At 39.5% G+C, this 23,039-nt stretch overlaps 1 protein-coding gene across 2 annotated transcripts in view; it reads left to right on the top strand.

The window, feature by feature from the left end:
- ATCSA-1 (Transducin/WD40 repeat-like superfamily protein) overlaps positions 1-23,039 on the top strand; it is a 170,197-nt gene that overhangs the window by 31,941 nt on the left and 115,217 nt on the right. The window contains exons 2-4 of one of the 2 annotated variants that reach the window (XM_089432860.1): positions 16,638-16,789; positions 18,327-18,587; positions 18,710-18,869. In XM_089432860.1, coding sequence (XP_089288986.1) covers positions 16,640-16,789; positions 18,327-18,587; positions 18,710-18,869 — 571 coding nt within the window. In that variant the 5' untranslated portion in view covers positions 16,638-16,639. Of the gene's footprint in view, positions 1-16,616; positions 16,790-18,326; positions 18,588-18,709; positions 18,870-23,039 lie in introns of both variants that reach the window. The other variant, XM_089432859.1, reaches the window with a different exon arrangement.

Genomic DNA, 23,039 nt, shown 5'->3' with positions numbered 1-23,039 from the left:
CTTGGAAATCTCACTACATCTATCAAGAATTGTTTATTGAAGAGAGATGGAAGTTTGTTCTTCGCTTTATCCAACGCATTCAAGGACGCAAATTTATAGGTTATTGACAGTGGTGCCTCTAGACATATGACGAGAGAATGCAGTCAACTCCAAACCCTATCTAAGGGAAACTCATCTCATTCTATCGAACTTGGAGACAACAAGAGCTATCTAGTGAAAGGCATTGGGTCTACATCATTGGAGCTCGAGTCAGGTGGAAGCATTCACCTCAACAACATTTTATATGTTCTAGGTTTGAAGAAAAACTTACTATCTATTTCTTGTCTAGAGGATAAAGGTGATAGAATTGCTTTTGTTGATGACAAGGTTTTGGTTTGGGGTAAGGGCTCAAGTATTGATGATGCTAGGGTAATTGGGATTCGTGAGGGGACATTTTATAAACTCTATACACCTTTGGCCCAGGCTCTAGTTCACTTGGATGTGAGACCTTTCGAACTATGGCATAAAAGGTATGGAGTCAGACACATTCAATTTAAGATTTTGCCATCTCTAAGTCAGATGGTTAATGGCATACCCGAACAGAAGGATGAACATGAAGGGACCTGTAAGGGATGTGCTCTAGGCAAGAACGTAAATAAACGATTTGCAAGTAGTGACACCGGATTTAAGGAAGTTTTAGATCTCATACACTTAGATGCATGTGGGCCTATGGCAATAAAATCTCTTGGTGGGCATCATTATTATGTAACCTTCATTGATGATTACTCGAGGAAGACTTGGTTATACCTTCTCAAGGACAAGGATGAGGTATTCGAGAAGTTTCAGGAGTTCAAGAATGAAGTGGAAAACCTAACCAAGAGAAAGATCAAGACTCTGAAGTTAGATAATGGTGGAGAATACACCTCTAAGGAATTAATAGCTTTCTGCAAGGAAGAAGGGGTTAATATAATCCTGAATAGGCTGGCGTCAAAAGGAAGAATCAAACTATTGTGGAATGTGTTAGGGCTATGCTACATGATAAGATCTCCCTCAATTTTTATGGGGAGAGACATGCATGACATCTATCTATTTACAAAATTAAAGTCCTCATAGGATTCTTCACAACATGACTTCGGAAGAAGCATTTGTAGGAAAGAAGCCAAGTGTGGATCATCTTTGAATATATGGGTGTTCTATGTATATTCATATACCCAAGGACGAGAAAGAAGCTAGATCCTACCAATCTAAAGGGCATCTTTGTGGGATATAATGCTTCATCAAAAGCATATAGAATCTATATCAAGGAGGGCGAATTGAAGTAAGCAGGGATGTCATCTTAGATGAGAGCATAACTTACAAGAAATCAAGGGATGTTTCGGTTGACTCTGATGAAGAAGAGATACCTATCTTTGAGGATATTTCTAGGGACAATGACAGTCAAGAGTAGACATCTACTCAAGAAAATGCTGAAGGTCCTTGTGAACCCATGCAACAAGTGGTTATCCCAGAAAGTCGGAAAAGGCCTATTTGGTTGAAAACTACTCTTCAAGAAGTAGAAGGACATACAACATCAGGGGCCTCTAAGGAAAGTAAAAAATCAAAGAGGTATTTTGGATATGCTGCATACATGACGAGGCTTATTGAAGCGAAACGTTCCTCCTATGAAGATGCAACTAAACATTAAGAGTGGAGGAATGCTATGCAAGAAGAATACCGATCCATAATGAAGAATGATGTCTGGGAGATTGTCCCTATGCTAAATGACAAATCTATAGTCACCTCAAAATGGATTTACAAAATAAAGCACGCTGTGGATGGGAGCATAGACAAATACAAAGCAAGGTTTGTAGCAAGAGGCTTCTCATAGAAAGAAGCAATTGATTACGAAGAAACCTTTGCTTCCATAACTAGGTATACAACCATAAGATCATTGGTTTCGTTGGCTACTACTATGGGATGGAACATACATCAAATGGATGTCAAGACAACTTTCCTGAATGGGACCATTGATGAGGAGGTTTACATTGAGCAACCTCAGGGATTTGAAATAAATTAGAGGGAGACTGATGTCTGCATATTGAAGAAGGCTCTATATGGCGTAAAGCAAGCACCTAAGGCTTGGCATCCAAGAATGGATGCATACCTATTGAGACTTGGTTTACCAAGAATACTGTAGACCCTAACCTATATATCAGGGTGGTCCAGGATGAATCAATTATCATACTCATGTATGTGGATGATCTACCAGTTACAGGTGTAAAGCGTTGGATTCAAGAGTACAAGAGGCAGTTAACAACTGAATTTGATATGGAGGATCTTGGGATTATGCATTATTATTTGGGACTAGAAGTATCGCATAAGCCAGGAGAGATATATCTTGGTTAAGGTAAGTATGTGATCAAGATGCTTCAAAAGTATGGCATGATGGATTGCAAGCCTAAGATGACTCCTATGATTACCAATTTAAAGAAGTTGAGGAGTTCAGAATCTAGTCCAGTGGATCCTACTTGCTACAGACAATTGATTGGGTCCTTGATGTATCTAGTAAACACAAGACCAAACATTTGTTTTGCAGTAAATGTCCTAAGTCAGTTTCAGATGGAGCCAAAACATGATCATTGGATTGCAGCCAAGCATATCCTAAGATATTTACGTGGGACTATATATCACTGCCTCTAGTACATTGGTAATGAAGTCCAACTTGTGGGATACATAGATTCAAATTGGGGTGGTAGTGAGACAGACAAAAGAAGTACGACAGGTGGATGCTTCAGCCTAGGATCTTCCATGGTCTCATGGATGAGCAAAAAGCACAATACAATTGTTTTGAGTAGTGCTGAAGCTAAATATGTTGCTGCAAGCGAGGCCTGTGAGGACGTAGTTTGGCTCAAGAAGTTTCTATCAAACTTGTTTGAAGGATCACTTAGCCCTACACGGATACATTGTGATAATCGAAGGTGCATAAGATTGACAAAAGACCCGATGTTTCATGGTATGATGAAGCATATAAAGAACAAGTACCACTACCTCAGAAGCTTGGTACGAGATGGGGTCGTAGAGATGCACTATCTACCTATAGATGAACAAGTAGCATACATACTGAGTAAAGCATTACTAAACAAGAAGCTTGATTACCTGAGAGGTTAGCTTGGTTTGGTGGATACCTCTTCCCTGATTGAGAGGGAATGATATCGAATAGTTCTTGTATTTATGCGTCAGGTACTAGAATAGGAGTTTCAATCGTAAGTCTTAGTGAAGACCATAAAGAAAGAATGGAGTCTGGAGGATTGGATAAGCATCTAGATTTGAACTTCTTATGGATTGGAGAATCTAGGGAAAGAAGTTGATGATCGATGCTCTTTGAGGATGAGGTAGGGCATCCAAGATAAGAGTAGTCGAAGAGGACCGATATTCTTTGAGGATCCAGGTTTTGGAATCCAAGATAAGAATAGTCCTAAAAGGGCATACCTTGTAGACATCTGGATGGGGTATGTGCCTTGAGAGGTAGTGTGGCAGCTCATGTAAAGCCTCCCAGCATAGTGCTCATAATTAAAGATGAGTTTGTCTAGATAAGGCCTTCAGGGACAGTGCTGGTTATGATAAAGATGCTTGACAAAAGATGGCTTATCAATCTGACTCTTCTTATGAGAATGCTTCAAGATTGAGATTCCTTGTACCATGAATACCTCCCTAGTTAAGAGGGAGTGTTGAAAATTGTAACTAGGTTTGGTTTTCATTATGATGTAATTGTAATCATGACATTGTATATTCTTTATAAAGAAAGAAAAATAAAGAAAAAGAAATTGTGTTTTATTTTTGGAGTGGGTTTCATACTCAAGTTTGAGTCAAAAACATGTTCTTCGTGCTTTTAGGTCTTCTAGGTCTTTCTAGGATAAAGAATAATATTGGTCATGTGTCATAGTCCCATTTGGACTCATTGTAATGAAGGAAAATATTTATTTTGTCGAGAAAAAGCCATGGATAAGCCCAAGACCAAGTCGACCCAAGGAGTAGATCAAGTTGGCCTAAAGGGAGGGAATTCGACCCTCAAGAAAGGCTATATAAAGGAGTGAAGCTCGACTCATTTGGTCACTCATCTCAAGCAAGTTCGATTTGCAATAGCGAAGGTGAAGAAGAGTAGCTGGGAGGACGAAGAAGAGGAGCAAAAGTCGAAGTCTATCAAAGAATCTCTTTCCTTGTCTCACTAGGGTTTGTGAAGTTGCCAGTTGCAGGAGGCCAAAATTTTGAAGCAGTTGCAGGAGGACGAAATTGCAGGGCCGAAATTTTGTTGCAGGGGTCGAAGTTGTAGCATCAAGAAAGCAATATCGAAGTTCTGAAGCTGTCTCAAGGAAGATCTTGCTTGGGGCTTAGAGGGTTTGTTGGCTTTGGTCTTTGGGTCTTGGAAGTCTCTTTTGTAAGCATATTCTAAAGAAGAAGAGAAGTATTTTCTGGGTTTTCTCCTTGGAAAGGTTTTGCCTTGGCTTGGAGCCTATATCTTGTGTACTTTGTGATCTTTATTGTTTTGGTAATTGCTTGATGAACAAAACTAAAGAAGTAATAAAGAACCAACTTCATAAGTAATTTTCATGATAAGGAAAATAAGTTCTAATCTACAAGTTTCCATATTTTCCAACAACCCCCAAAGTCACACCAAGTGGAGTTAAAGATTTTCTCCACGATAATCCTAGGTGTGGATTAAGGCGGTGACAAGACCTAGGAAAGAAACCATAATAATCGCTTACGTCTCATGAGCAAGCACCTGAAGAGGATTTTGGATATCTTCTACATGCTTGAGTCTTGACACCGAGCCTATTCAGAAACACTTGTTTGAGCTATAATCATCAATAAATGCTTGGTCTGTGATTCTGGAAGTAACCCAAACACTGTCCACACATCTACAATCTCATCACACTGTCCCAATATGAACATACACGTCCTCGAGATCAACATTCCTTGGCAATTTTAGGTAACAAAAATAGTCGTTAATTCTGCCATTGGGTCCCTAAACTACCTTTAAGGTGGTTTTGACATGTCAAACTTTGGTGAATTTTGGCGCTCGAGAGAGGTTTTGATAAACCATTTTCATAAGTGCCTGATACCACCATCTACTTTGGCACATGTTCGTAGATGTTGGACATGCGGTGCACATGGTTTCAATGCTCTACACTTGTACGCATAGTTTAGATTTGGATGGACTTTTGACATTGTAAGTATTTGAAGGCTTGATAAAGGCAAAATTTGAAAGCTATAAATCAAGTTCTGTAACTGGGAATATTTTTTGTATGGATGTGGTTTGGTTAGTGTCTAAGGTTTAGTTGACTTCAAAGTGATATGGTAAATGAGTTTTGTCGCTGCAAAAATTAGTAGGCCTTGTAAAGAGGCAAAAGCTAGAGGGCACAACAACACTTGGGACAAAGGCCCACTATCACCACAACCTAAGTCCTCTACTATTCTCAGATTTTCACTGATGGGAGGATTCCCAGTACTACTCACTTGTGACAAATGTCTCTGATATAGGCTTGAACTGGGGCAAGGTAGCTCATTCAATGGAAAGGTTCAACAGAAGTGCAAGCTTTGGGAGAAGCTATAAAGACTTTCCACGAAAAAACCCTTGTAGAAGAAACTACACAAGACCTAGGGTTGAGAATTAACATGTGATGTATATGCATCCAAGGTTAAGGTAGGCAAGAGAAAAGGCAATGAATGATCTACTTCACCAAGTACTAAAGAGATTGCCTTCAAAGAATCCCTAAGTTGAAGTATTAGATTCTAGGGTTCCGTCTTGATGTGACAACTAGGGCATCAAAATTTATGGAGAATCCACCATGGGAATTCCACCAAACTTGAGCACCTTTAGAGGAGACACAAAGAAAGATTTCTATCCAAGCCAAACTAAAAAATTCCTCCTCTATTGGAATTCACACCAAGCCCTAGATAAGCCTCCTTATCCTCAAAGGGACAAAGAAAAAAAATAATGGATAAAATTTCAGAGTGACCACCAAGGGACAAGACTCGTGCCTAGACCATTGGGTGGTTGGAGTCATGGGAGCTTTGATTTGACCAAATCATCCTTCAAGGAGGCCTAAAGAGGAAGCCCTAACTACCCCTTCAAGCATTTACCCTCTTCAATTCAAGTTAATGAAGTTTCATGGATTAAATATAATTAGTATCCACTAGGAACATTCTTTTCACATTATCAATGAATAACACATGCAAAATTTATAATGATTACAATTCTAGAACAATATCCAATGATTAGGGCACAACGTTTCATCAAGAGACAATATTCCATGCATTAGACATAGAAAAATCAGAAATACATCATTAAAGAGCACTCACAAGACCATGTGAAATATATCCATCCATCAACAAGACATTTGAGGCTCCAATAGAACTAACAAAAATGATCCAAACATCAAAATTCATCCATAAACATCTAAATCCTCTCCAAATTGCAAGTCCAAAATCTCTAAAGAGGTATGCCAAAATCCCAAGTGTGATGATTAGAAATGGGAGTCTCTCAAATTTATGCAAGCCTAAGTGGTTCGAATAACAAATGAAATAAACCCCTCTAACATGTCTAATGTGCTAAGTAACCCACCCATGGTTACAAGCCAACCATGATAACTTTTAAAATTATTTTATCTCTCCAAAGCCCATGCAAGGCTGACGTCATGCATGCGTGGAGGCCTAGAGAGGTAGTGTCGAGGCCTCTTGTGCTAGAAATGTGGGAGAGGGCCTCAAAAATCATGATGAAGAGGTTGATGCCCTCCATATGCTGCAAAACATCTATGAGACCCCTATTTTGGGATTGGGGCTCCAAAATGGGTCTCCAAGTGGCTTGAATCAAGTCAATGCTCCATTAATGAGGGCTAGAATATGACACATGCTCTCCCATGTCTCCCTAGGAAAGACAACCTTCTTTGGGCCTTGGATCAACTTCCAAGTGTTGGGTGCAATGTGTAGCTGGCTAGGGCATCTTGGTCCAATTGTATCATCTTGAATAATTGGGGCACAAACAAGCAAATGGTGGTGTTGAAGGAACCCTTGGTGTGGCAATCAATGCTCTGCATGAATGGAGGCCCATGGCTCTCAATGCTCACCCTAAAAATGCCATTGGGATTCTCTGGAGGGCTTGGATCTCGTATAGGGAGGCCAAGTCCAAGATGAAAACCCACCTATAATCCTGTATAAGATCCAATGCATCTCCTCACCCTCAAATACAATGATTCATTAGTGCAATTTAGTGAATAAGATTGTTAATCAAGGGTAGAAGTGGACACCTAATAGTGTGTTTCCCTTCTAAATTCATGGCTTTGAACATGTAATAGTGTTACCTTCTTTGGTAGGAGTGGTTAATGTAGGAACCTATCAGGTGGTTTCAACCTTTAAGGGAATGAAAGGTCCAAGCTACATCCCTCAAATGGTAGGTGTCATGTGAAATAATGATGGAACAAAGTGGGGCCAAGGGGAAGGCTCCAAGGCGCATGCCATGGTACAAGGGTAGCTATAATGGGGAAAGCCCATACCTTGGGTATATAAATGCCGGAGGGAGAAATCGTGGTACATGAGTTACCCCGACCTTTGTTTTTCCACCCTTCTTCATATGCCTTTTGCCTTTTATTGTTTTTTCTCTATTTTACTGCTCGGGGCTCCAGTGGATGAGAGCGTGATGTGTAAGATATAATAGTGATTACCACCTTAGGGTGGGGTAGCTCATCACCCACTAGGGGTTGGGACATTCATGGGTTCCTTAATGATGCAAGGAGCACTCATAGGTTCCCTAGGAACCAAGGTGATGACCATGATAATAAGGGGTAGAGCTCATGCTTGGCTTTTGCCCACGTGCTAAATTTTATTGTCCTGGGCATCTTTTGCATTTTGTGGTGTATTTCCTGTTGTATGTGGCCATATTATGTTTTTATCGTTTTTTTAGCTACATCAACCTCCGGGGTGTTGTTCTAACCCTGACCCAAGGTGTGGACAAGGGGAAGGGGATGCTAACACCTTGTGGACCCAATGGACAAATGTGGACCTAGATAGGGAAAGTGTGAAAAGAGCTTGTAATGAACGGAGGGGAGTGAGATATATGATATTGGGAGGCGAGACCACGCAACCAGAATCAGGGTTTAACATGTAGTGTGATTCCTAAAGCTAGTAGCCAATAAAGGAGATCCCACGATACTAGGATTTAGGATTAACCCCTAGTTAAGGTATGGGAACAAGAGTAAAGTCAAAACCCATCCTTCCAAGTCTCCCAGTGATCCATGCCCAAGTGTGCCCAAGAAAAACAAGCATAAACACCCAATTACATAATGAAAAAACATACCTTTATGATTGGATGGCCCACCTTCAAACATACAATCATGACATATGAGTGAGGGTACATAATGGGTGGATCAGGTGGCGAAGAAAACTAGCACATCACAGCTATCAAGTGGCTGTCAGGGGCTCCTGGCTGATGACAAATATAGGAGAAAATTTCTCCTATGGGGTCATCCACTAGTGGTAGGTAACAAGTTCAATGGAAGCTCAATTTTTATAATATTAAAAAAAAAACTAACTCTCAACATTTAGTACTTAGCTTAGGTTAGTAGTTTTGACAAGGATTTTGAGAAGGACAATAATGGATATTGAAGAAAATCATACTGGATTGAAAACAATTTGATGGATGAGGAAATATGCCAAATTAGATTTTGACTTGTGTAAGAAAAAGTTCCAACACTTGATTCATTAGTCTTTTATTCCCATTACTTATTTTTGGTAATTTGTTGGAAATTAGTATACTTAGCTTATCTTATCTTATTGCCTAAGTAATTGCATTCGCTGATGTTTAAAGATCAAATTTAAATTCGACGAATTTAATCAACATCCATACAAATTCTATCAGGTTCGACTCATCTAGTTTGCCATTCAACAAAGCCTTCAATCATTAATTAATTTTTGTTGTGTTTTTCATTGTTGATAATATCGACGATATTAGAAAATATCGCAATATTTTCGGCAAAACGATATATCGCCGAGGAAATATTGTGATATTTTCAAAATATCGGCAAATATCGCGATATTTTGAAAATACCGGCAAAATATCGACTATGTTTAAAAATTTGGAAAAATTATTTTTTATGCTTGCCTATATTTGCCGATATTTTCGCCGATATTGCTGATAAGATGTTTTCTGGACCCTTGCTGATATTTTGCCGATACCGTTATTTTCAACATTGGTGTTTTTAACAATGGTTGATTACATATATGCCATCGAACATTATAGTTCTTTCAATTGTATGGTTGTCTTTCAGAAATGTGATTTATTTTCAGGATGGCTCTATGCACCAACTTATTGGTTGCTAATTTTCCGAAATATTGCTTTCCACATAACAAATGAATACCTTGGGTCAATGTTGCGGGATCCATCCCCCCACCCAGATCTAGAGGTAGATTGATGTCTCGTACGGATCCGCTTCCGATCCTCCGGCGGAACTGCGGATCTGTGGCTCCGCCTTTTTTTGGCAATTCTTGGAATTCGGATATGTGGGGCTCCAATCCGCGTTTCCGTCAACCAGATCTACATTTTCGAAAAGGATTAGCCACAGATCTCGAGTGGGTCCACTGTGGATCATGAGCGGATCCAGGGAGAAGAAATTGATCCCTTCCTTCTCAGGTTGCAAAGGATGCATGACTAGTTAACTTCCGTAGGGGCTACACCAGATCCTGAGTTTATGTGCGGGGCTGCCCTGAATGCAGTCACTGAAGACTGGTAAACCTTTGTCCAAAGCATCTTGGGTAGTGCTTCTCTTCCCAATTGGGAGGAGATGTGGGCAACTCTTCGACAAGAAGAGATCAGATGATTGACCAAGGTGGGAAGCAGCAACAAAGGGATCATAATCAAGGACGAGGAAGAGGAGGATGCGGCTCTCGCATTAGCGAGACAACAAGGGCAACAGAAACGAAAGAATAAGGACATATCCAAAGTCAGATGCTTCAGATGTGGAGAGATGGGCCATTTCACCATGCAGTGCCCTCAAAAGAAGAAGAAGGGAAAAGAAGAGAAGTTTGACTCAAAGGCTGCTCCAGCGCAAGCTGACAAAGATGGCGATGATGATGATTGCACCATGAGTGCTCATGCACCTCTAGAGAAGAGGTGGGGCGATATTGAGCTGTAGTCAGGAGGACTACATGAGGGCAGGATCCTTGAGGTGCCCAAACCCTTGGATCACATATGACTACGGGAGCCCTTAATGACAGTCGCAGAATGACGGGAGTCAGTTGATGCGAGGGATGATGGAGCAACAGTGGTAGAGCTAGAGTGCCAAAGTTTGAAGCAACGTAGTGGAGTGTTGCAGTAGTGTGGAAGGCACTAAGCAGATAAAACAATAGTGCAGTAGCATCATAGGGTCAGTGCAGATTAGTAACAGAGGTAGCTTTAGCGTCAAGAGGCATCCAGACTAACCAACATGTTAGCTTTTGGGTGGTTTTTTTAGTTGCTTACTTCTCAACAACTGAGTTGCAGCGCAACAGTTAGCAGTGGCAGTGCTATGGGCATCATGATGCAACATATTGAGAGGGAGTTGCAGTACAGATACAACAATGATAGTGGTAGTGTTATGGGCAACGGTACAGATTGTAGCAGCACAAAGAACTGATGTCGTGGATCAGTGTGATACTTCTGCTGGGAAGTATTGCTAGAGCACATTCCTTGCTAAGAGGGAGTGTTGATTTTTGGGTAGCATTGGATGTGCTCTAGCTCCGAAATTTTGTGGGGGGGCTACAACACATGAGATCACTAAGACCCAAAAATCGTTTGGTGAAATTCCACCCAGATTGTATTTTATTAAAATAGTTAATATTTTTAATGGGGTTCCTAAGTCTAAACTTAGGAAAATTAAAATATTAATGGGTATTAATGAAAATATGGGTGAGAAGCTTCTAAGAGACAAGGATCAAGTCTAATTTAATCTTAGCAATTGATTAGAGATTAGATCATGACCGTTGATTTCTCAACAAGAAAAGTATAAAGGAAGGCTTGGGGTTAGTTGGAGAACACACATAGTGAGAGCAACACTTGAGCTAAATCGAAATTTTGGGGCATGGTTTGTTGAGAATTTCGGAGTAAGCTTCTAGTGTAGAGAGGGGCAGTTCGGTAGCGGGACTTTTGTTCATGTTGACACCTAATCCTTGTGATTGGGTGAATTTATGTAAATAGATAAATAGGAAATATGAACATTCATCGAGAGACGAAATGAACAGTCTCTCCCTCGTGTATATAATGAAGACCTACCTGATGGAATAGAACAGTCGAATCATTTTTGCCTTATGGAGTTACTGCTTGGCCTAACAATACAATTGAATTATGCTCTAGAATTTGTGGTTGAAAGCATTCTCATAATATGGTTGACAAATGTTGAGAAGTTCTTGAGAATCAATACACATGGAAGTTATTTGGCTCTAATGCCAGCATAGTCAAACAATCAAATTATACTCTAGAATTTGTGGTGGACACCGTACTCTTAATATATGGTTGACTACCCCAGAATGTGTTGGGTTTATTTATTGAAGAACAAATCTGATGCTTTTTTCAAGAATTTTCATAAATGGATTGAAAATGATGCACAATCTCATATTGGGTCTATTCGCACTGATAATGGAAAAGAATACACATCAAATGAATTTGAAAACTATCTTCGCCAACATGGGATCAAATATCAAACAACTGTGCCTTATAATCCCCAACAGAATGGTGTAGCTGAAAGAATGAATTAGGACAATCTTAAATATGGTACGATCCATGCTCTTCTAAAAAATGTAAAGATAATGTTTTGGGATGATGCTGTTCTATGTGATACATATATAAAGAATAGATGTCCATTTAATGCTATAAGAAACAAGACCCCATATGAAATGTGGTATGGACATGTTCCTTCGGTAAAGCATCTTAGGGTCGTTGGTTCCCCCTGTTATGCCTTGATACCAAAGGTACATAGAAACAAACTTGGTGCTAGAAGTCGTAAGTGTATCTTTCTGGGATATTCAAGCACCTCCAAAGCATACCGCCTCTATGATGAAGTAAATAAGAAGTTTGTTGTATCTAGAGATGTAATTTTCCTTGAATCATCCAAAACTGACAATGTTGTTGAGCGGCAACTTGATTGCTTGGATAGATTCGCAAAAGCAAAATCATTTCAAGAATTTGATAATCAGATTCCACATCTTGAAGGAGGGATTCCTATACTAGATCAACATGTGGAATCTTCTTCTGAAGAACACTCTCCCCCGCATGAAACTCCAACAACGGATGATGCTTTAAGTGATGTGATTGATAGAATTGGGAGACTCAATCTTGATTCCGTCCCAACTCAATCAATGGAGCAGCCTGGACGATCTGAAAAAGGGTCCCCTAAAGTGGCTGATAAAGACACTTGAAAGTGTTCATCTTGATGAAGTTGGAAAGACAGGAACCAGAAATTGAAACCGGCAAAATGGAGATGATGTAGATGACTCTAATTCACCTTTTGATATGGATGTTTCTTATGATTGTGAATTGAACTTGTCTATAGATTTTGAACCAACTTCCTTCAAAGGAGCTGCTTCTCATGATGAATGGAAAGAAGCGACGCAAAAGGAGTATGATGCCCTCATAAAGAACGACACTTGGAAGCTGGTTGATCCTCCATTAGGAACCAAACCAACTAGCTGCAAGTGGGTTTACAAGAACAAGTATAACGTTGATGGCTCACTTGACAAGCACAAAGCTAGGCTTGTGGCAAAAGGTTTTGCACAGAAAGAAGGGGTCGATTATGAGGAGACTTTTGCCCCCACAGCAAAATGGGCTACCATCCGAACACTCTTTGCACTAGCAGCTCAGAACGGTTGGAAAGTCCATCAAATGGATGTAAAAACTACTTTCTTGAATGGAGATCTAAAAGAGAATGTTTTTATGTCCCAGCCTGAAGAATTTGCTGTGAAAGGACATGAACATAAAGTATGCAAACTGGTGAAGTCCTTGTATGGCCTCAAACAAGCACCGCGAGCCTGGTATGAAAAACTAACTGAGCATCTTCTGAAACTCAATTTCAAACATTTTGATCTTGATGATGCAACTTTATTTGTCAAGAAAGTTGGCAAAACAGTTGTATATCTTGTGGTATATGTAGATGATCTTTTGATGACAGGGAACAATGAAAGCTACATTGCATCCATAAAGAAGGAATTGGGAAAAAGTTTTGAAATGACTGATTTGGGCTATGTTCATTACTATCTTGGCATTGAAGTAACCCAACATCCAAAGTCCATATTTCTTTCTCAAAATAAATACATTGGAGATCTGTTGAACAGATTTGGCATGACAGAGTGCAATCCTCTTGCTACTCCAATGGAACAAAACTTAAAGCTCACATCTATTGAAGGAAAAGAATTTGAGGATGCAACAAAGTATAGACAGCTTGTAGGAAGTCTCAACTACCTAACTACTATCAGACCAGACATTTCGTTTGCTGTTGGAATCCTCTCCAGGTTTATGCAAAAGCCTTTTGAGGGACATTGGTCTGTGCAAAAAGAGTTTTAAGGTACTTGAAGGGAACTCAGGACTTTGGAATCAAGTATACACAGGTGGATGACTTCAGTTTGATTGGATACTTTGATTCAGACTTCGATGGAGACAAAGAAACTAGGGTATCAACTTCAGGATATGCTATGAGTCTTGGATCAGGAGCTGTCTCCTGGAAATCACGCAAACAATCAGTTCCAACAGATTCCACAACAGAACCAGAATATGTGGCAGCAGCTGAAGCAACAAAAGAAATTGTGTGGCTCAGGAAAATTCTTGAAGATTTGCAGGTAAAACAAGTACAATCAACTCCACTCATGATTGACAATACCTCTGCAATAAAGCTGGCCAAGAACCCAAAGTTCCATGATCGAACGAAGCACATCAATACTAAATATCATCTGATTCAACATCATGTTGAGGCCAAAACAATCCATCTCCATCATTGTTCCACAAATGAGCACATTGCAGACATCTTCACCAAAGCGCTTGGAAAAGAAAAGCTTGAACGATTCAAAATGATGCTTGGACTCACCAACATCCCTTCAGATTAAGGGGGGGAATGTTGACACGTAATCCTTGTGATTGGGTGAATTTATGTAAATAGATAAATAAGAAATATGAACAGTCATCAGGAGACGAACTGAACAGTCTCTCCCTCATGTATATAATGAAGACCTACCTGATGGAATAAAACAGTCGAATCATTTTTGCCTTACGGAGTTACTGCCTAGTTTGACAATCCAAGGCCGTGAATACATAACAAAGAGGCAGTGCAACACTAGAGAGAGACAACGTAGCTCCAAGAGGGTGACGCAGAGGTTGGAGGCTGACGCAGTCACTTAGAGGCAGTGTTGGGGTTTCTGTGAGGTAGATCGGGTATCAGTTTAGCAGATCGATTTTTGAACCGGAATGCTCACTGGGAGGGTGATGCAGCTCCTAGAGGAGGTGACGCAGGTCCAGCGCAGAGCTGGAGCAACCATCGCTGCACAGTACTGGTGACAACGCAGTCACCTGTGGGGTTGTTAATCCAGTGGCTTGGATTCGCCAAAATATTTGTCTCCGGATAGAGGTACTTCTGCCGGGTTTATTCTCTATTGGGTGAGCCAGATTTGGAACCCTAGTTGTATTAAAAAATCTGCTTAATAATAAAACCCTCATATCTGCTGCATCGGTTTTCCCACACTGGGTTTTTCCGGGGACGTTTAGTCCAAAAATAAGTGTGTCCTTTGTGTGGTTGTCTCATTTATTTTTTAGTTCTTGATCTGTATATTGGTGTAGGCTGCAGTGTATTTGCATTAATATTTTCTGAATAATTCTGAAAATAACTTGTTAAAATGAAGAATACAAGTAGGTAATGCAAATCAATTTACTGCAGTAGGATTTCTGGTTCAAAAATTTTCACAATTAATATCGCTAGAGAATCAAAGTAGAGGCAAAGGCTAGACAAGAGGAGAGGAATCTAGATTCTAGATGGTTGATGCTCGAATAATTAATCATTGATGTACAATGGATGCCATATCTATCTTGATTTATGTACAGATATGCATGTTTTCATATCTTCTACAACTAATTTGGTATTTCGGAAGCTTTTTTTGAATATAAATGCAAAAAAATATTAAAAAATATGTATATATAATAGACGCTTCGCTTCCTAAATTTTTGGAGAATGACGCTTTTGACGCTTCGCTTCCAAAAGAACGTCTCAATTTCGTCCCCACTTTGTGCAACATTGTCTTGGGCTGGTTGTGTATTCGCCAATGGACACAATCTCTATGAATTGGGTCGGGTTGAGAGAATTTGTTGGCCAGACACCTTTGTGAGTTATGGCTTATTGACCATCGATGGATTTGATTATTTACGACGGTTTATTGTCTATGGTCTAGTTTTATTTTTTTATTTGTTATGTTGTTTCTATTATAAAGTTAAGTTGTTATTATATTTATATTTATATTTATATTTGTACTATTTTATATTTATAAATTTAATATGTAATTTTTTTATTATATGATATAAAAATTGCGTGTTATATATATATGTCTGAATTTAATGATGAATTTCATTACAGGCTTGCGAATTTCTATCAAGTTTCATTGTTGTCGAATTTGAACATGAACACAAACCAGGTGACTATGCTTGCCGCATAGGGTAGAAGCATTCTCACCAGGATATGAATGTAGGTCATTGTGGTGATAACCACCACAAGTTGTCGCTAGACCATGGCTCAATAGACTGTGAACATTTATCATGTGAGCATGTACATTGTTAGTGATGTTATATTTACCAAACAACTGTAAATGTGGTGTTAGTAACATGTGACTGATATGTGATCAATGTTAGTATTAGTTGGTTAAACCCCCATAACTGAATCGGGAGTTCTATAAATGATATAATGTGCGATGGATGAGTCCATATATGTGCAGCCTTTCTTGTGCTAGCCCTGTGTTGTGCTTCTGCCACAGACTTCATATATTGTTTTATATACTTTGCATTCTTGTATTTTTCATGAATGTGCATGCACTCTTTAAATACAAACATGTCTTAGCATCTCCGTATCTGCTGCATGCAATTATTCTAAATTCTTTTACACTCACTCAAACATACAACATAGTTTTTATGTTCCTAGGCTGGTCAAAGTGATTAGTCTTTGTATATGGTCATACCTACTTGGGTAATTAAAATCATCGTGTAAATTAGTTCTGTATTGACAATTTATGCTTTTGATGGGACATATGGGAAACTTAATAACACTTGAATTTACTAAAGAAAATGTATGATGTTTTAAGTGGCTTATGTTGATAGTCATGCTTATGAAAATAAACATTTAACATATGGTGTGCTTGTCTTGGAATCTGGGGCAAAAGTTAAAACAGCTCATGTGAATTTTTCACCTTCATGCTACATACTAGTTGTTACAATCTGAGTCATAGATGTCATGTGACTTGCTTGTCTGTATTCAGGTATATTTTCTTTGAATTTTTCATGGTTCAAATATATACGCTGCATGTTTTATTGGTTTGCAATTTTGAATAACATATATCTTTATAAATAAAATAACTATTGATGCAAGTCTGAATATTACTAATCACTGAAGATGAAACACGTCAACTGCAAGAAATGTGGAAGGAGGTGAAGGATAGAGAGTTGGGGAGAATAAGACCTGCTTTTCTGGCTAACAGAGTGCAATCAAGAAGAATACAGAGTCTTGAACTTGCTAACCAGAAGGAAATTGTCAGTGCACATAAGGGTGCTGTAAATAGTCTGCAGGTACTCATTTGTCTATGATTTGTTTATTTTTTGACTGAAGTTTAAATGAATATTGGAATTTTGGCATGACACAAAAGCTACTGAGATACAAATGTATGGAGATTCTAAATTATTTCTCTAAACATCTGGTGATATTACTGCAGTCTGCTACTTCCCAATCATGTTATGTATATTGTTCTCATGTAATCATTGCGGATTTCTCTTCTTTGATGTCCTCAGAGTGTTTCAGTTTTATTTTATAGCTTTTCACCTTTAATGGCGTTCTATATAGGTGGGGATTGCCTTGGGTCCTTTCCATTGGTTTGTTATTCGATGACATAATTTTACCTGTCATTCACAGGATTTGTATAAAATTATCTTAAGGGCATCATGAAATTTTTTGTTTTTGTTTTTGTTTTTTTTTTAATTTGCCTTATTGGTGGATGATTTACAACTCTAAGCTGCTACTAGTCTACCACATATTTTTTGTCCAGTGCTATAAAGCTTCCTAGGTTTGCACTGCTTGTTTGCTGTCTGATTTACATCTTGCCACTGGCATTAGCATGCAGATACCGCAGTCGATCATGTTCTCTCATTCCATGCAGGTAAGTTTGAGACCATGGTTGAAATTTATTAGCAAGAACAATATTAAGGGCAGCATTGCATAGATAAAGAACATTTTGATGAATATCAGTCACCTCAATGTTTTGAATTCTTTGGTTATCTCTAGACTCTGGTAACCACATTGTTGCTAACAGAGGGTGAACTTACTGTTGTTGGAATGACTTAGTTTATAGGAGTTTCTCCTTGTTTTCATTTGTTCTTTTGGTTTTTGCTTGGTTATGCATATAACCTATGATTGAACGAACTTTTAACCATTTTGTGGGGAGGAGATAAGAGTTTGTAAATCCTGTAGGTTTTCTACTTAGTTTTATTTCTTGTTTTTATAAAGTTGGTTTTGGAGAAGAGATTTAAGCTTAGTGTCTTGTAATCATTGACCTGGTGGATATGAAACATATCCAATTGGGACTGAAAATTATGCATCACGAGTTTCTTAAATTCCATGGTATTTAGTATCAATTTTATTTGCTGAATTTACAATTTTAGAAGCTGTTGAAAAACATTGAAAATTGAAATGATGCTGAAAGATTATATATATTTGTTTTATAAAGTTTGACAAATTTTCAGTTTCTATGTCAGAGAGTCTTAAGTTTATCATATTCTAGCTAGATGAGGATTTAAACAAATTCCAGTACTGCCAACGTGTTAATAAATTCTAATACTGTCAATATGCCTCCTTGCTGTGATATATTTAGTCATTTAAAATAAGTGCTGATTCCTTTTAATATGCATATCAGGATGTTATATGTTGACTTATTGACTGTTCTGGATATGGGAGCATCATAACTTGATTTCCTATTGAATATATATTCATTCATAATGATTCTAGTTGCTTTTACCTTAGATATTACTTTTACTATGCTTTTTATTCTTTAGTGTGTGAAAATTCTGGAAGTTAGGAATTTATACAAACAATATTTGTTGATAATGGGTACAGATTGACTTGACAGAAGGCCGCTACCTCTTATCTGGTGCATCAGATGGTTCAGCTGCTGTTTATGATATTCAACAGGCTACAGATGATGATGGAGCAGGACTGGTGGCCAAGCACAAATCACTCTTTGTAGTTGATAAACGGTTGGAGTATGGGCATCAATATGCGGTATCATCAGTTCTGTGGTATCCTGTTGATACTGGTCTTTTTGTTACAGGTTCATTTGATCATTATATCAAGGTCTGGGACACAAATACAACCCAGGTATAAAATGCAGCGCTCTACTTGTTTTGATCTGTCATTCACTTTTCTGCTCTTTATATCTGGTATTGTCTGACATATATACTCTTTGTTGGGATTAAATATTGGTCTAAATCGTCTTTCAGGTGGAAATGCAGTTCAAGATGTCAGGAAAGGTTTATGGCACTGCAATGTCCTCAATTTCAACAACTCACATGTTAATTGCAGCTGGAACAGAAGATGTGCAAGTTCGTTTATGTGATATTGCATCTGGAGCATTTACTCATACATTATCTGGTCACCGTGGTACACTTCAGGGCTCAAACTATATACAGCTGCAATTTTATTTAGTTTCTTCATAACTATTAAAGAATGAAAAAACATAGCATGGTAGAAACATATATTTTTTTTCCAAGGAGAACTTGACAGTGAATCCCAAGGGATGCCTACCTACATTCATGGATGGCATCCCTAGTAAAACCTGTTGGTGTAGACTAGTGTGCCTCACCCAGGGAGTTTCAAACTGGGCACCTGCTAGCACAGAACTAGCCAAATGCCCAACAACATTGGCGACAACCAGTGAAGCTAACCCTTTGGTCTATGGTGGAAGCATACACACACACAGCTCAAATGCTCCCTGTTTAATTTTGGTGGTGCCCAATCAACACCTTGACTAGGGGAATTCAACAGCATTGCAGGCAAGGATCTCTGTCCATCACCATAGCCAGCCTGCTTACATTGGCCATGACGGCCTGCAGCCCCTTCTTTTCAATGTGGAGGGTAAATATGTGTTAATTTTAGTTATGTTCTATGCTTAGAGCAATTTATTTCAATTTTCACAGTTAGCTCAATATCTTTTCCAGATTAGCAATCACATCAGCATTAAAGTAAATTGCAGATAGAACATAAACATAGATCGCAGAAGACAAGCCAAGACAAGAGGACACAAGATGTGGCGTTAGCCAGGGACAAACCCCAATGTGGGGAAACCCTTGATCAATTCTTCTTTTATGTTTCTTCAATAGTTCAGCAGAGAGAGAGATAGTACATTTACAACAGAAGTCAACACTTTGAGTTATCTAGATAAGAGCAGAGATCATCTCTAGGAAGATGATACATGAGATCAGTTGAAGACATGCTGCTTCAACTGATTATCCAAGGTGGCTCCTTCACCTCTCATTGTGCTGCATCTCGTCATCATGCTGCACCTCACCATGCTGCACCCATCATCACAATGCTGGACCTCATGACCATGTTGAACCATGTTGTCATACTACATGTTTCATGTGCTTGCAGCACCATGCTTTCCATTGTTATCCATGCTATCCATGCTGTCCATGTTTGCTGTTGTACCATGCTTGCTGCTGTACCATGTGCCTTCTGCCATGTCACAGCTGCTGTCCCACTTTGCCTTGCCATACCTTGCAGCTGTCCCATATGTCTTAGCATACCTGGCTGCTGTCCATGTGTCTTAGCAGCACCATGTCACCTTGCTGTCCCATGCATGTTAGCAGCACTATGTCACCTTGCTGTCCCATGCATGTTAGCAGCACTATGTCCTTGCTGTCCCATGCATGTTAGCAACACTATGTCCTTTGCTGTCCTATTAGTACTGCTGTCCCAACATAGTTGCTATACCTTGCTGCTGTCCTATGTGACTTTGCAGCACTATGTAGCCTGCTGTCCATGCATCTTGCCAGCACCATGTAGCCCAGCTGTATATTTACTTTGCTGCACTAGTTTGCAGCACCATGTAACCTTGCTGCCATGTGTTGTTTCACCACGCTGCACTACTACACTGCATCACTGGATAGGGCATCACCCTACAACCCTTATCTTCCATACAAATCAGCAAGGCAGCCTTCTAAAGACTGCAGTTCTCCAAGGGGATAACCCTCCATACCTACGCTATTTCTTTAGGCCTTGTTTGATTGAGGTTAAGGCCACACCTTCATATTGCAGCTAAGGTCACGCTGTCCCTTCAACCCCTTTACATTGTATTGGGCAACCTCCACACTGTGCCTTTGACCCTTATATTGCGGCTATGACTCTGCTGTCCACAAAACTGTTGCTCGGCCTAATCTGCCCAGCTTTATGCACTTGGAAGTTGGAACAGCCCTTACTTACCACGCTGTCACCTGCAGCAAACCCTCACTGCGGCCCATAAACTTGACTGCGTTATGGCTGAATTAGATCAATGTTTAGGGCTGGATTAGACCAGCGTTTAGGGCAGCCTTTAGGTCTGCGTTAGGGCACCCTTTAGTCTGCGTCTAGGGCTGCCTTCCATCTGCATCTAGGGCTGCCTTCCATCTGTGTTTAGGGCAGCTTCTTTTCCTCCAACGTCTAGGGCTTCCACTCCTAGATTTCTCTTCCACTAAAACCCAAGACAAGTGGAGAGAGAAATCAAGGTAGAAGTGTGTGTATGAAATGACTCTCAAGTCATCTCCTTTTATACTAAAACGTTGAGCACATGTGGGGTTTATTTGGTTGTTGGCCGACCTTGACAAATTGTCTTATAACACAAATAAATTCATAACTCCATGAATACTTATCGGAATCGGATAATCTTTAGATCAATTCTACAGCTTTAAATGAGAGGGATCCAAGGAAAATATCAGCTGCCATAAATAAGATGACCCACATGGAGTTTGGCCCTAGTTGCCAATTTTAAAAATATGTCACTACACTTGGGGGGTGGAATATCAGCACCACTGCTTGACAAACCAAGCAAGCCACTGGTGCCAAGAAGCATACACACACACAGCTCAAATGTTCCCTGTTTAATTTTGGTGGTGCCCAATCAACACCTTGACTGGGGGAATTCAGCAGCATTGCAGGCTAGGATCTCTTTCCATCACCATAGCCAGCCTGCTTGCATTGGCCATGACAACCCGCAGCCCCTTCTTTTCAATGTAAATATGTTACTACACTTGGGGGGTGGAATATCAACACGATTGCTTGACAAACCAAGCAAGCCCCTGGTGCCAAGAAGCATACATTTGATTGCAGGACTTTCAAAATATAGCATTGTTAAAGTGTAAATAGTACTCTGACATGCATTAGATAATCTGGTCAAATCATAAATCATAAATGTAATTTAGCAATCTTCTAATACTCTTGTTGAATTTTGGTAGCTTGGTCAAGCGATTCTGCATAGGCTTAGTGTCAAGCATGCAGAAGATGTCTGAATAACTTTTCTACGAAAGTGACTTTTATTTTTTCCTATGTAAAGGCATGCTAATTAACTTAATTAATTAACGTTGGCTAAAGTAATGATTTATTATAAAATACCTTAGAGTGAATTTATGATTAAATCGCGACCGTGAGATCTAGGGAGATGTCTCATCCATGGATCTCGTCGTGAATTACGAGGTAGTGACTTATGAGGTTGGGGAAAAATGATAAAAGTAATTGCTTGGAGTGATGATGGCACACATTCCTAGGCAGCACACACTTCAAGAGAAGTTGGTATGCATACCAAGGAGCAGCATGTGAAGAGAGGGAAAAGGGATAGCACACAAACTGAGGCAGGTCACATGTGTGAGAAGGCTGCACAAAAATCTGCAGGCACAGAAATCGGGGCAGCTGTTGGCACACAGATTGAGGCAGGTTTGCAGGTCTGAACTTTCTGTTGGCATGCATATCTAAGCAGGAAACTGCTGCTTGGCACAGTTTTCTAGGTACTGGGACAAATTTTATTGCTGTAATAAATTTCTGATTTTCCTCTAGCTGAAATAAAAAACAAAACATGAATGCTAGTTTTCCCGAGTTGGGTTTCCAGGGTAAAAAGTTGTGTAAACATTTATGTGCTTGATTTCTGTTTCTGCTGTGTAAAATTTGTTAGAAGCTCAGCAGTATTTCCTGTGCATAAATTTCAGATTTGGTTTTGCTGTTAAAATTAAATTTTGGGTATAAAATTTATTGGCACTCTAAATCAATTTGCTGGGCTTAGAAAAACTAACATGGTATCAGAGCCAAGCCTCTGAAAGAAATTCGAGTGCTGCACAGCTCAAATGGGTTTGTGGTCTTTCCAAAGTTTTCAGCAACAATTAATCGAAGGATTGATTTACTATGGAAACCTGTGTCAGGTACGAAGACATGTTACAAGGAGCCTCTAATTATCTCCTGTGGAAAGTTCAGATTACAACTGTTCTAAAGGAGAACAAGTCATGGAGCTTTGCTAGCTCCACAGTGGTTGTGCCTATATCAGATCCTATTGCCTTAGCCCTCCATGAGGTGAAAGAAGCTAGAGCACAGAGTATCATCTTGGATGGATAAATGATCATTTGATTTCCCATTTCTTCGAGAAGAAGACAACGAAGGAGATTGGGATGCACTCACAAAATTGTGCTAGGTTGACAACCAAAATAGGAAGATGGTATTAAGGGACAAGCTCCGTAGCGCCAGGATGTCCAAGGGAGAGAGTGTGACTTCTTAGCTTACCTGGCTCACGCAGATGCAAGATGAAATGGCAGC

Source organism: Pinus tabuliformis, chromosome 5_1 (assembly GCF_031772625.1).
Source record: "Pinus tabuliformis cultivar Carrire ecotype Pingquan chromosome 5_1, CPIR1, whole genome shotgun sequence".
NCBI classification, from domain to species: Eukaryota; Viridiplantae; Streptophyta; class Pinopsida; order Pinales; family Pinaceae; genus Pinus; species Pinus tabuliformis.
The sequence above is the reverse complement of the archived record's forward strand: the minus strand, read 5'-3'. Positions and strand labels throughout refer to the sequence as shown.